Source organism: Mesitornis unicolor, unplaced genomic scaffold (assembly GCF_000695765.1).
Source record: "Mesitornis unicolor isolate BGI_N332 unplaced genomic scaffold, ASM69576v1 scaffold4296, whole genome shotgun sequence".
NCBI classification, from domain to species: domain Eukaryota; kingdom Metazoa; phylum Chordata; class Aves; order Mesitornithiformes; family Mesitornithidae; genus Mesitornis; species Mesitornis unicolor.
Genome location: NW_010188738.1, coordinates 3,082 through 18,488, shown reverse-complemented (window position 1 = coordinate 18,488; position 15,407 = coordinate 3,082). Strand labels below are relative to the sequence as shown.

The 15,407-nt window shown below is 40.6% G+C and overlaps 1 protein-coding gene across 1 annotated transcript in view; it reads right to left on the bottom strand.

Moving 5' to 3' along the window:
- The window catches only part of LOC104541694 (FCH and double SH3 domains protein 2-like), a gene marked incomplete at both ends in the record, with an annotated part of 31,932 nt that extends 18,172 nt beyond the window's left edge, over positions 1-13,760 (bottom strand). Inside the window, 3 exons of the mRNA XM_010185814.1 lie at positions 11,690-11,818; positions 12,256-12,310; positions 13,627-13,760. Of these exons, the coding sequence (XP_010184116.1) occupies positions 11,690-11,818; positions 12,256-12,310; positions 13,627-13,760 (318 nt within the window). The remainder of the gene's footprint in view (positions 1-11,689; positions 11,819-12,255; positions 12,311-13,626) is intronic.
- Positions 13,761-15,407: the final 1,647 nt, after the last annotated feature.

Genomic DNA, 15,407 nt, shown 5'->3' with positions numbered 1-15,407 from the left:
AGAGAAGCTGTGGGTGCCCCCTCCCTGGCAGTGTTCAAGGCCAGGTTGGATGGGGCTTTGAGCAGCCTGGGCTGGTGGAAGGTGTCCCTGCCCATGTCAGGGGTTGGACTGGATGAGCTTTGAGGACCCTTCCAACCCAGACCACTCTGTGATCCTATGATTCTATTTCGGGTCTTATCTCCTTCTTATAATTTCTTTACCTCTTTCATAAGTTAAGTCACTCAGAAATGTTTTCTCCTGCTGTTAATGTACTAGACACTACATCAGCCCTCAGAGTTTCCATCAAAAGACAGTCATTATAAGAAGTTTTGTGTTCATCTGAACCACTTCTCATGTTCTTTGAAGACAACAGAATCTACAGCAAGACTGTGCTTCAAACACGTTTTAAAAACTTTCTACTATTCTTAAGAGGCTTCAGTAGAGGATTAAAATCAGCTCATCTTTGCCACTAGCTCCAATGCGTCCAGACAACCACTTTTAATTTGCAACCTATATTGGTTAAGTTTTATAAAAAATGAAATATTTAACAAGACAGCTAAACAGCCAGATATTTCATTTTTGATGAAGCAGCAGTTATTGACCTAAACCATTTCAATTTGAATCATCCAATGGAGGATATGAACATTTTCAGTAGCAACTCTATTGCTACTTCAGTCCCACATAATGACTCTGGGGGGGGGTACAGCTCACTTTTCATATAGAGAAGTCCTACAGGCTGCCATTCAACTTACACATATTATTAGTCCACAGTTTCAATAACGTTTATAGCTTAATATCTCATTTAACAGGACAAAAGCTGTGCACACACATTCAATTTTAAAAACGGTCCATGAGCTTTTCACATAGATTCAAATGTAAATATACGTAAATTCCAGGTAACTCACTGAAACATTGGGTAGTTACAAGTAATAGCAGATAAATCAAATCAAATCAAATCTCTTCCCTTGCATCTTCAATCCTTCAAGTAAATCTAGAGTTGCTAAAAACACAAACCCCAACCAACCAAAACCCCGTGAGTGATGCGTTGGGATGTCTGTCTCCGTGACCTCTAAAACAGGCATGTTGCATGTTTCTAGTTAAAACTTTTCGCCGTGGCCCCACCTGTGTCCCAACCCAAGCATACCAGGTGCTTCCTGAGTTTGGTGATTTCTCCTCTCTAGCTGCAGTGACTCAAAGGCACGCAGGCTGCTTTCTGGCAGTGCGAAGTATTTCGGGAACCGTTCTTATTGTATTACAGTAGACTTTGAAACAAGACGGCAAAGTTTCATTTCCTGTTCAAAATGGGTAGTTTTATGACACTTGACAGAAAAAATCTTGAAGCATGATCCAAATCCTAAACAGTTTCTTCATAAAAGCTTTAAAAGCCAAATTAAAAAAAAAGTTTGAAAGTTTTCTGTTAACTCTCTAAATAAGATTTCTCAACAAGATCTCAAGAATTCCTGTTCAGTACCTCTTTCCTGATCTTAACCCTTGCACTGCTTTCCTTGTGCCCTCTCTGTAGCAGTGATTTTGAATATTTTCTGGCTTTCCAGTCATTTTCCTTGCTCTACCTCACTGCATTCAACTTTCACCAATGATAATTTCTCTTTATTCCTTCCCAAGTCGCTCCCACTACCTGTACCAATGACTCCAGCCTCCTGTTAATGTTCTCACGTAAATACAACCACGATTTCTTCTACGCAACCTCCTATACAGGAAATACCTTTCATGAGCATCTGTAAAATCACACTACATTTTCTCGCAATCAACCCTTTCCAAAAGTTATTTCTGTCAAAATGCCAAAGGAGAACTCACTGACAAGTCAGAAGCATTATCAAGAAAGAGTTTTATTATCCCGTGATAAAAGATTATTGTTTAAAGATAAGTAGGATACCCTGATTTATATATTAGGCTTTGTTATACCCTGTCTTTACACTACACACTCCCCACCCATGGAGGACTAAATACTTAACCCCCTGGAAATAAACAGCCTTTTTGGACCAAATACTTGAACAAGGAATCGACTTGTGGTTAAAACACGAGGTGAGACAGAGCTGACTGTCACCAGGCAAATGTGACAATCGCTCACTTTTGCATCTGGACAACAGAAATAGCTGTGATTCAGAAACACTCTTTTGTCTCGAGTTTGTTTGAAAGGCTGTGTGATGAGTAACGTGATCTGTCAGGGTGCAAGCGGTGGATCTGAAATTGAAAACAGGTAGTGGTGACAGTACCACTTACTGTTAAGGCCATCGAAAATTCCCTTGCTCGTGATTTTGCCAACAGCCCTGAGAAGGGCTTGGGGGTTTTGGGTGATGAGAAGCTCAACATGAGCTGGCAATGTGCACTCACAGCCCAGAAAGTCAACCCTATCCTGGGATGCAGCAAAAGCAGCGTGGCCAGCAGGGTGAGGGAGGGGATTCTGCCCCTCTGCTCTGCTCTGGTGAGACCCCACCTGCAGTCCTGCGTCCAGCTCTGGGGCCCCCAACATCAGAAGGACATGGAGCTGTTGGAGTCCAGAGGAGGCCACCAAGATGATCAGGGGCTGAAGCACCTCTGCTATGGGGACAGGCTGAGAGAGTTGGGGTTGTTCAGCCTGGAGAAGAGAAGGCTCTGGGGACACCTTAGAGCAGATTTCCAGTACCTGAAGAGGCTACAGGAAAACTGGGGAGGGACTTTTTACAAGGTCATGGAGTCATAGGAGAATCATCAACCCCCTCAAAGGCAGAGGTTGGACTGGATGAGCTTTAAGGTCCCTTCCAACCCAAACCATTTAATGATTCTATGTTTCTTTCCAGTGGAAAGCCTCTTTTCACTTCCCTGTGTATGTTTACTCACAGTCAGCTGGAATATAAATGCTCAAAACTGTAGTTAGCACATATTCCTTCAATAGGAAGGAGCTAAAGTTCTCCAGAGCAGCACTGAGATACCAACTGGGAAGTGTGACAGATGAGCATTTAAGAAAAAGCCTAAACAAGAGAGCACAATTTTGTATTAATTATTCAACAATTTACGTGGGTGCATAATCGCACTACAGACAGGGCCTTATTAAAGGAATTAATTTCCCCAAGGTTTTATGTGCACGTTTACACACAGACTGATGGCCCTGGAAGGGAAAACAGCACAGTACCAGCTACTGTGAAGCCTACAATGAGCATCTTCTGGAGCACCCGTATCATGTGTTGGGCAGCCTCCTCCCTTCACTCATCCTCCATTCAGAGCAATGAACATGAGAAAGCTCTGCACACTCATCGGCTGCCTGTAAAGGAAAGTTCCTGTGCCCATCTGATACTGTAGATAATGTAGATAATGCAATCGATAGTCGGCTTAATTGTAATTACAAAATATTTGTGGCTTGCAGCTGACAAGAACGGGAAGTGAAACAATGGTTCTTTCACTTACATCAATCCCCTCTACATTTTAAAGGGAGTATTACAGGATCTTAGAAGAATAACTAGCACTGAATTAATAAGAGAGATTTATAGAAGAAAATGGAATCCTCTGGTGACTTAAAAATTATGTTATCTTAATGCTATTTTTTCATTTAGGACAGAATCTCCATTTTGGAAAAGTAATTCGCTGGGTGCTTCTAAATCACTGTAAAAAGCATAAAACAATAACGTGTACATAAAATGATTTCTTACAGCGACAACATTGGTCCTGCTTGTTCTAGAGTCTACAGAAATATGCGCTCATGCAAATATTAACCTTTTATTTATACAGGGCACACAGTGGCCAACCATTGCCAGGATAATGTTCCTGAGACAACTGAAAACCTTCATCTAACATGTCAACTTACTTTTCAAGTCAAATAGTGTCACTAGAGGAAAGAACCGTCTGCCATACCCATCCTATTAATTTCTGGGCATAAATCAAATTATTAACTGAAAACCACAAAGTCCTCAATCTTCGGTCATTTTTATAAACGCTGCCAGCTTCAGCTGAATCTCATTTGTGCAAGTCATGTCTGGAGTCTGTATTTACATTTGTTTTAAACGATCATTAAAAGTGCTCGGTAAAAGCAGTGGATGAATCTGCTGAAAACACAGACGTCAACCCAGCTTCACAAAAACTCCCAACTGTGCTAATAAAGAAGACACAGGGTTCATCAAAACATGAATATTCTGGCACTGTTGGCTCATGCAGTTATTCCAGGTAATGGCAGAAAACCCGCGCCAGAAACCAGAAGTTAGAGGTTCCCAAGCAGAATCTTCTTACAAAAACGTTTCACAGAACCATAGTGCAATTTAGGTTAAAAGACACTCATCCTCTGCTCAAAGCAAGGCCAAACGGATCAGATTGTTCATGGCTGTGTCCAGTCAAGTTTTGAATGTCATAGATCACGGAATCATAGAATGCTTTAGGTTGGAAGAGACCTTAAAGCTCATCCAGTCCAACCCCTGCCATGGGCAGGGACACCTCCCGCCAGCCCAGGCTGCTCAAAGCCCCATCCAACCTGGCCTTGAACACTGCCAGGGAGGGGGCATCCACAGCTTCCTGGGGCATCCACAGCTTCCCTGGGCAACCTGGGCCAGGGCCTCACCACCCTCAGTGTCTCCAAGGTACTGCAATCCTCCCTTCCCTGAGCTTCTGTTCCTCTTTGACAACTCAGTTTTCTCACACAGAATCACAGAACGTTAGGGATTGGAAGGGACCTCAAAAGATCATCCAGTCCAATCCCCCTGCCGGAGCAGGAACACCTAGATGAGGTTGCACAGGAAGGCGTCCAGGCGGGTTTTGAATGTCTCCAGAGAAGGAGACTCCACAACCTCTCTGGGCAGCCTGGTCCAGTGCTCTGTCACCCTCACTGAGAAGAAGTTTCTTCTCAAATTTAAGTGGAACCTCCTGTGTTCCAGCTTGTGTCCGTTACCCCTTGTCCTATCATTGTTTGTCACCGAGAAGAGCCTGGCTCCATCCTCGTGACACTCACCCTTTATATATTTATAACCATGAATGAGGTCTCCCCTCAGTCTCCTCTTCTGCAAACTAAAGAGCCCCAGCTCCCTCAGCCGCTCCTCATAAGGGAGATGCTCCTCCCCCTTGATTATCTTTGTAGCCCCACGCTGGACTCTCTCCAGCAGTTCCCTGTCCTTCTTGAACTGAGGGGCTCAGAACTGGACACAATATTCCAGATGCAGTCTCACCAGGGCAGAGTAGAGGGGGAGGAGAACCTCTCTCGACCTACTCACCACCCCCCTCCTGATACACCCCAGGATGCCATTGGCCTTCTTGGCCACCAGCATGTGCTCCAGGCCCTCTGCTCACTCTTGGTGCACCCTTGCTCAGCCACTACTCATGTTAATCCTTTTGACTGCCAGCAAATTCTGCAGATGCAAAACAGATCTCTTCCTTTCTCAGAACCCTTTAAGACAGTGCTTAAAAACATGCAAATATGGGGAGAAGGAAAATATCACCTCTAATTTTAAAAGCTGATCTCTCAAATCAAAAAAGCAATGCTGTAACATGTCTTGGTATCATCACCTATGCACAAGTCAAGATCAGTTCCTGGGAAATTATGCAACACGAGGTTCCTATTTAAACCTGCCGTATCACCACAAGAACTCCGATCAAGAACAAGTGCCAAATTACACAACTGCACTTCCTCATGTCAAGCAAGCTGGAAAGTACAGAAGAAACAGAAACAATGACTGATACTTACAACAATATAAAAAACCTTACTGAAACCACAAAGATGAAAAAATAGCAAAGCACGCTCACTTTTGACACTGTTCCTCCAATGCCATCCTCAAACACCAAAGGCTGCACTAGGTACAATATGAAATAATTATTTTTAAAAAAATAGAGCTTTCCTTAGAAATACCTGCTGCTACTCTTTGCTACCTTACTGAGAATTTTTCATTGTTAATGAAAAAATGCATCACCACCTGTAAACAGCTCCCCAAGATTAAGATCACACTTGATTGGCAATTGTCTGGTGATGCTTCTTTTTGGTGCTTGGTTGGGAGTTTTTTGGTCTTGCTTTTGTTTTATTTATTTATTTATTGCAGGGTGTAAAAAAAATACCATTCAGGACCCTTAAAGTGTACTTAGCAGTGAAGGTGACTGAACGTTTGGCACCAGCCATAAAGCTCCACTGATGACCTAGCCCTGCAAAACACCTTTGAAATCTTAAGGCAGATTTTCTTTAAAGGTTTCAACTTTGAAATGCAAGAATTAAAAGGGAAACCCCTTGAGAGCAACAGATTTTGAAAACATACCAGAAAAAAACAAATAAAATACTTTATTAAAACATTTTACATTGTGTCAAAGATGTTGGTCCATGTGAAGCTCAAATGAGACAGTCCTGAGCCCCATGACTCACATGCACCCACCTGCCAGAGGCTGAAGGGGAATAAACTGCTCAGTCTAGACTTTGAAATCCATTTAAGTTTCAGTTCTCTCTTTCTACTAAAAATAATCCAAGAATTATTTAAAATGTTCATGACACCTTCTTTTCTTTAGACCAACATTTCCTCATTTATACAGTCATGTTCGGAGGTGGTTCATGAGGAACTTACAGAGGAATTAAAAGTAGAGCAGTAAAAAAAGAAACACAGTAACAGTAAAGTTTTTAAAAAGAAAGGTGTCAAAACAGCCCTGGGTTTACTTCAACCACGTCTAACGCTTCCTTCTGACCTCAGCTTAAACTTCTGCAAAAGCCTGACAACTTTGGCTTAAAAGGGTTTGCAGACTGCACCTCAGCAAGCAGGGGATGCTGACTGTTCCTAAGCAGCTTGGCAGAAAACTGGCGAAGAACAAAACATTACGATGCTTTAGTCTATTTTTTTTGTTTGTTTGAGGGGTTTTTGTGTTGGTTTTTTGTTTTGTTTTTGTTTTTTTTTTTAAATTTGACTACAGAGATTGAAATGCAGAGCTCAGGTCTATGGCACAACTTTCTTATATCCAGATGTAAATCCTGGACATAAAGGGTAGATACAGAAAAAGACAGCACTTCCCTGGACAGCCCATTCCAATGCCTGATAACCCTCTCAGTAAAGGAATTTTTCTTCATATCCAACCTAAACCTTCCCTGATGCAACTTGAGGCCATTTTCTCATCCTATTGCTTGTTACTTGGGAGATGAGATAAACCCCACCTGGGGGCTGGGGGGGTTAAAGCTGGGGCTGTTTAGCCTGGAGAAGAGGAGACTGAGCGGGATCTCATTTGTGCTTATAAATATCTGAAGGGCTGATGCCAGGAGGATGGGACCAGACTCTTCTCAGTTGTGCCCAGTGAGAGAACAAGGGGCAATGGTCACAACTGGAACACAGGAGGTTCAACCTAAACATAAGGAAAAACTTCTTTCCTGTAAGGGTATCAGAGCACTGGGCCAGGCTGCCCAGAGAGGTTGTGGAGTCTCCTTCTCTGGACACATTCAAAACCCGCCTGGACGTGTTCCTGTGTGATCTTCTCTGGGTGATCCTGCTCTGGCAGGGGTTGGACTGGATGATCTTCAGAGGTCCCTTCCAACCCCAACCATGCTGTGATTCTGTGATCCACTATTTATCAATATATACAAGGTGATGTCAAAGTTAATAAAATTCCAAGTTTTCTAGGAAAGCAAGGGCTGTCTGCACATGGAGACCATCCAAAGTGATGGTTTCAGAGTGCCACGCTACAACTCAGACTCAAAGCCAGCAGCAGGCAGTGCTTCGTGGCCACTGGCTGTGGTCCAGCTTAGCCAATCCCAGCTTCTCTCCCCAGTGACTCTCACCAACAAACCCCACAGAGTACAACCCTCATTCAACACAAATTCACGTACAACTGTATTACAGCATGTAATGTACACTGGCTGACACTGCCACTCAACCTATTAAAACAGGAACTAGGATGCCTACAAAAGTTTTAAAATCCGTTAGACTTCTTTTCCTAGGGACGTTACCTAGAGGAAGGATTAGAAGTATTTAACAAAGTCTCCATTTCTTTATCCTTCACTACATTTTCCAGTTATAGTATCCTTCATCAACAGTAATGGCTATTACTTCATGCTGTGGGCAGCAATTTTCTCCCTAACTCATCTCTTTTCTCTTTTTAACATGGATTTCATGTGCTATTTTCTTGCCTGGTTAACAAAAATTGTCAAGATCTTACTGCAGCTTTTGGTCACAAGCTTTACATTTGCTTATACTGGACGAGTCTTCACCATCCAATCATCACTTCTCTTTTCAGTACCTTCTCCGTATTGTTTATATTAAATCATTATGCTAAATAAAATAATCACTTTGTTGCACAGTTCCTACCTGCACTTCAGAAGGAGGAGAAAGGTAAGAGAGAAACCAGGAACTTGTCAGCAAATTTCTTTCCCTTATAAAACCCAAGTATTTACTTTAATCCCACATCTTCTCTATCTCTTCATCAGTTATTAATCTATGAGAAAACCCTCAGCACCCTATCTGCAACAATGTCGTTCTTTTACGTAAGCAGAGACTGAGTGGGAAGTTTGTTGAGAGCTCCAGGCACATTCAAGACATTAAATCAGATGAATCATCCTTATCCCCAGGCTTCCTGACTTTTTAAAGATCTCTTTTTGCAGGACACTTCCCCACTTCAAAAAATAATGTTGATTGTGCCCACCGTATCCTACCTACCCGCGTGTGAAATGACTCCACTGATCACTGCTCCTGTTTTATCAGCCTGCCTGGTAGGGAAGTCTCATTTCTTCATCTATAACTCACAGGGCCCCTCCTGGAGCCCTTTGAAAAGGCTGGGAAACCCTTGTTGCTTTCTGCTGGCACTGAGGTGGGTTTTAGCACCAGATTCCACACTGTTGTTTGTATTTAAGTGATATCACATTTACATAACTCTTGGGTGAATGCAGTTTGAGCCCAGTGATACATTACACTTGATTTTCCCTCCCCCTCTTCTAAAATGCATTCAGTAGCCACTTTAATTTGAAACCTTGCCATTGACTTCTTTTCTCCCTTGCTCCAAAGAATGACCCTGCTGTGAGGACACGTGGGTGCATTCCCACGTATCTTTTGCTCATGAACAACAATGCAAAAACCCCAAATCTAGAGTTCTTCATTAAGAATAGAGTTGTCTACCAGACAAGGATATTCAACTACTGTAAATATCTGAGAGAGATGCAGAAAAAGAACCCTGAATTGTCCTGTCCTTACAAAGTAATTTGGATCGATAACAGTATCTGCAACAACCTGTGAAACCAGCAGGTCAAGGAAGGGGATTCTCCTCTACTCCACTGTGGTGAGACCCTGCCTGCAGTCTTGTGTTCAGCTCTGCAACCCTCAGCAAAAGAAGGGCATGGAGCTGGTGGAGTAGGTCCAGAAGAGACCACGAAAATGATTCAAGGCCTGAAGCAGGCTGAGAGAGTTGGGGTTGTTTAGCCTGGAGAAGAGAAGTCTGCAGGGAGACCTTACTGCAGCCTTCCAGTACTTAAAGGAGGCCCATGAGGAAGATGGGGACAATCTTTTTAGCAAGGTCTGTTGTGACAGGACAAGGAGTAATGGTTTTAAACTAAGGATTTAGACTGGATATAAGGAAGACTTTTTTTGCAATGAGAGTGGTGAGACGCTGGCACAGGTTGCCCAGAGAGGTGGTAGATGCCCCATCCTTGGAACATTCAAGGTCAGGTTGGAGAGGGCTCTGAGCAACCTGATCCAGTTGAAGATGTCCCTCCTTACTGCAGGGGCGTTGGACTGGATGAGCTCCAGAGGTCCCTTCCAACCCAAAGCATTCTGTGATTCTGTGTTTTTAGTAAACCACAATTATTTATATAGAAGAATCATTTGCACAGAGAGACTTCCATACCATAAAAAAGTTTCACTTTGAGAAAAAGTCTCAAAACAAGTTCTAGAAAAGAAAGGGCTGGGTAAGAGGGAGCCCAGTAGCTGGGTAAAAAAACCACCAAAGATCAGCAGCGGCTTTAGCAACTGAACCCCATGCAAGCACAACATCCATGGCCAATGACTCAGATGCAGAGGAGCGGCACCAGCGTGACTTTGTTTGCCAGTATTGTGTTTTTCAGTCTTTCAAAAACGGTTCAGCCGTTTTGTGTTTGATGTTTTATTGCAACTTATAAAACCCCCCACACTCCTGGGGTATCCACAGGTTTCTACCATCAGAGAACACAAAGCCCAAACTATCTAGAAGATGTAAATATTTACGGGAACTCAAAGAGATGAAGATCCTTTTGTTACGCTTGTCATGTTCACAATACACCAAAAACATAGCCGGACATTCAGAGGAAACAAGAATTCCTTTGCAGTGATTATACTGCAATGCCCTGAGAGTAGAGCAGCCACAACCCATCAGCCACCATATTACCTGGGCTATCTGCTCAATTTTTATTATTTCAAATGACTGTTTTGCCTGTTTTATTGTGAACATATTAAATTCAGTCTGCCATTACTCCCAAGTAAGACCATTAACTGATGACAGCCAACCATGCATGGAGGTATGGAATTCTCTTATGTAGGCATCAGTTCGTATTTTTATCTCCAGTATGATAAGGAAATATTTACTTTAAAACCATTTCCATGGACTGAACATTTAGTAAGCACAAACATTCATATTTTACTTCTAGAAAAGCACAACCGCACACACACACAGAGCAACCACAGGGCTGCTGCCTCAATGACTAACAGCCCTGCATCGCCTCTGATACCCAGATCTGATTTAACCTTCCAGGAAGTCAGATATTTGGCATAGCAATGAATGTAAAACACAGGCTGTGATTTACTCGAAGAGGAATGCACATATTGCTGGAGGAATGGTTAACTTAGTCGATATAATGGAGTAACATTAAAAAAATCCCTTGGAGGCCTCGTTTGGTGCTCTCATTTTCTACTTCAGGTACCTGCTTTTCAGATCAATATTTTTCCCCCTTGTATGCAAAAGCATGATGATAACACAGTGATTTGTTATAATACACAGACAGTTCCTCAATAAAGCAATTTTAAATGCAAATCACAAACTCATAAGTTGCCATGCCTGATTGCATCACCTGCAAATAGTCTGTAGATAGCAAATTTAAATAAACTTTGAAAATGTCAATAGATGAAACGCAACTACATAAAGAACAAATTTGCTTTAAATAGCTGATTTTACAATTAATCTGTAACTATCTAAGATACAGAAATAGTGTACACTTAAGTAATTCTAGGATGATATTAAAAATCCCAAACTCTGAGCAATCATATCTGAACTTTTTAAGTTTGCCACTTCTGACGAGTTCAAGTATCTGCTCTTGGCTTCACCTGGCAAGGTGCCACATGCGAGTACAGAAATGCTGATTTGCTACTTTCTAAAATTCATAGTTCAAACCCAAGATACGTAATTATTATATTTATTAATTATGCAGTAAAGAAGTGTTTTGATCAGATAATCAGGTACAAAAAAAGAATTATGGGATATGCTACCAAAGAAGTAAAAAATCTCCAGTTACTTAAGGTCGACTACAATAAGAAAATACAGGTCTTAGCCTTACAAATTTGATTTTTTTATACAAGTTTTTCAGGAAAAAAGTGAATTAAAAAAAGGTGACTGCTGAGCTTCAGGGCTTGGTAATTGGTTCCATAGATGCTGCACACTATCGCAGGATCTCTCTGCTGAACTGCACTCTCATCTATTGCAGGATATTGGAAAAAATCAACATTGCTGTTGCAAAAGAACCCAAGATTTTGTACTTCACTCATTTTGCATTCCAGATTTTCACACTTCCCATCTCCAACACCAAAATTAGTTTCCTTACCTTTGTAATGTTTACTAAGTCTGTCTGATAGTAGCGATCTTGGTGTGCATTAGCAGCTGCTAAAGTGAGAAGATAATCATTCCTTGCATGGATAGCCTTGGAATTACACTCGGATCGTCGTGCTTTTAACTGCAAGAAGAAATGGAAGTTAAAAGATAGGTACTGCTGAGACGTTCAAAGACCAAACATGTAATAATAGTAAACTAACATGCATATCTATGTATTAACATAGTCAAAAATTTAAGGCATTAATAGCTTCACATTTTTAATGGTAAGAGGATTTTTACCGTTTTCTTCTCTCACACAGTTGGTAATTTCACATGAGGTCTTTAAAGAAGAGCTGTAACTCCCACTAGAAAAAATCTCCTTGTAAATTTGGTCATACGTAATTCTGTGCTCTGACTGCCAAAAGAGCTTGCTCTTATCCCCTCACTTGTTCTAACAACGAATCTCCCAAAATGTCAGTCACCTCCAGATTCCAGACAACTCTGGTCACACGCCTCATGAATTTAGCTGCAAAGCAGGATTATAAGGAATCTTATTGTTAAGGGTTTTATTATACTCACCTTTACACTTGCCTTCTGCAAGCTTATTCTTGACTGAAAAAGACTAAGTTTGGACCTGAAAGAAAAATTAACAGAAGAGATTACTGTCTTATACCCTTCCTACAAAGGTGTAGGATAAACAGGCCACTGCACTTCATTTCTGCAAAAATTTACATTAATTAAGTTTTTATGCCTCAATTTTTATTTGTATAGTTTTAAGAAAAGCTTAAGGATCAATGAAAATATTACAATGTATGCTGAGCTACATCAGTAACATCTTCAGTGTGTGTTCTTAAATCTTTTGCACAGCTTACTTTGACTTTTGAACAAAACTGAAATGTATCACAAAAGGAAAATTGGGTGGTGGCTGCAACTCAAGTTGTTTTTGTGTTTGATAGATTTTGAGTTAGCCCTCCAGACACAAAGTGCTGTAAATTTCAGCTACTGCTCATCCGATGAAATATTGATGCAAAATCATCAGTAATTATATTTCAGGAAGCTGGAGGAATACCCATGTATCCACATATATTTTTAAAAGTAGAATTGGTCCCATTTTCACATGTGGATTCATGAAATAGAAATTAGAGAGGTACATTATTAGCTATTGGAAAGATGCTGGTTTAAAAAGTAAGTCAGAAAACAAAATCAAGTAAATAGTTATTTTAATCTGAACAATAATGCAGTATGAATCCGACCCTGAATTCCCAAGCTCAAGTTTTTAATTGGTTGGTTGGTTGGTTGGTTTGGGTTTTTTTACTATCTTTGGGAATTACGGATCATCTTATTAAAGCTCTTCTCTTCATCATCCAGCCTTCATATGGTGAAAGACAGAAAAATTCTCTAATGAAACCATAATTTCTCTTCATTCCTTAAGAACAACTCTGAGGAAATTTCTCCACATAATAAAAATAACTAAATAAACTTCCACAAAAAGGATAAGGCAAATTCCCGTAAGACAGCCCAAACTGCAAACTGAAAACGTGTGAGTGAGTTGCTTTCTTGAAAGGAAGGAAATCAACCCCTTCAGGCTGTCAAGGAGCATAAAAACCTAAAGCCTCCAAAATTTATCTTCGAAAATGGAAATCACAACCTTTCATATCAAAAACAGTGCCAGCTCACACAGTGTCCTCTGAAAGGGTCAAATTAAAGCAGCCAGTTTAACTTCCCCCCTAAAGAAAGCAGCCTAAATGAGTGACACTCGACTATCAGGGTAAAAGCGTGCCTGAAATGGTTACAAACATTTATATAAGCAAGAAGAAAAACAATTGGCACGAGCTCATTGAAAGCAATTATCTTTCTCCTAAAATAATATCAAGTGTAAAAACTAATACAAGTACAAATCTGCTTTATACACATATAATTATTTATACATATGCTATTATAAAAACATACTTGGCCTCAATATCAGCTTTCTCCCGCACCGCTTGTGCCATCTGTTCAGTCTCAAAATATTTCTTTTTGCCCTTAGCTAAATCTTTTACTGTCTCTTGTAATTCAGCTTGGATCCTTGTCAACTGGTCCACGCACTGCAAAAAAATGCATTCGGGAAACAAAATATTAATGGTTTTTTTGCAACCAAATAATACTATTGTTTTATTACTTTTCATTACATTTTATATGGAACGATGTGGTCTCCAAGTCACTCCTCGTCAATTATTTACACCTTTCTTTTAAAGCTGACAGAACATAAACCCATTATTTCTTTCTTCTTCTGCTGTTCTAACTATTCAAATTCAAGGAAAACTCACAAATTAAACATAAAAGTTCTGAAAGCTTCAGATGAGGTAATTAGTTGAAATAACTGGAATACAATTGGGAAAAATCCAACAGCAATCTAGCAGAGCTAGATCTTTCTTTGTCTAAAATTTAAAACATGAGACAAAAGCTACCATGTAAACACAGCAACACGACAGCAACAAGAACAAGTTGATAAACATTTATTTAAGAGCTCATTTCTCTTAACCTATTTTGAGAGCTTTCCAAACAAACAGGGTTGTATCAGACATCAGTGTAATCCACAAAGGAAACTTACAGGCTTAAAATACACAGCTAGCTTGTCAAGGGGTGAAAAGAATTCCAGCGCTTTTCATTCATATGACCCAACCAGTGTTACAACATACATTTTAATGTCAAAAAATAATATTCAAAGGAATAGTATAAAAATTGCTGTACTGGTTTTGGTTGGGCAAGTGTTACTTTTCTGCGTAGTAGCTGGCATGGGGCTGTGTTCTGGATTTGTGAATGCATGCCTTGTTTTGCTTTACCTGTTTAACTGTTTTTATCTCAACCCACAAGCTTTTACACTTTTACCCTTGCGATTCTCTCCCCTATCCTGGTGGAGGGGAGTGAGTGAGCAGCTGTGTGGGGCTGAGCCGCTGACCATGGTGAACCCACAAAAAGTACTAAAATGCTCAGAAATGCTTCAAATTTCCTATCAGGTTCAAAAAAAAAAGTGGGAAAGGATCTATGTTAAGCAGAAAGGCTTTTTTTAACAAAACAAATGTGAATTATCAATGTCTAGAATTATACTACCTTTAAAAGAGATTTGTAAAGATTTTCTTTTACCCAAACTAGCTTAAGTACACATAAGAGCAATGCAGTTATATTTCATTACAGATATTAGAGACGTGGTCACTGAAGGCTCCAGGCAATACTTACAGGCAGAGCCTCAAGCTTGCTTAAGGAAACCAATTGGCTTTTCAATTTGCCTTTCTGTCCTTCAAAGACCAATCCAAAGCTCTTTCCACATCATGATCACACACCCAACTTCTCCCATTTGAGTGCCACACGTTTTCCTCTTACTGAGCACCCCTCACTAATTATGAATACACGTAACCTCCTTTACAAGCACTGCAATAGTAATAAGGTGAAATAATCCAACATTAATTTCACAGTATTCAACAACTGTTAAAAATAATATCCAGCCACCTGTAAAGAAAGAAACTTCTTGTTTCGGTCAATACGAATTGCTCGTCCTCCCACCACACCATTCTGCTCTCACAAAAATGTCAAATAATTTTCTGGCTATAAAGTACACCAAAAAAAATCATATAATTCACACCAAACCCAGTATTTAATGTGTGCAGACCAATTAAGCAATGGGCTCTACAAGGTAAGCTTGTGGTGGGTGGTCTGGGGAGTGGCAGAGGGTAGGATTGGGATTTTTAAAGACC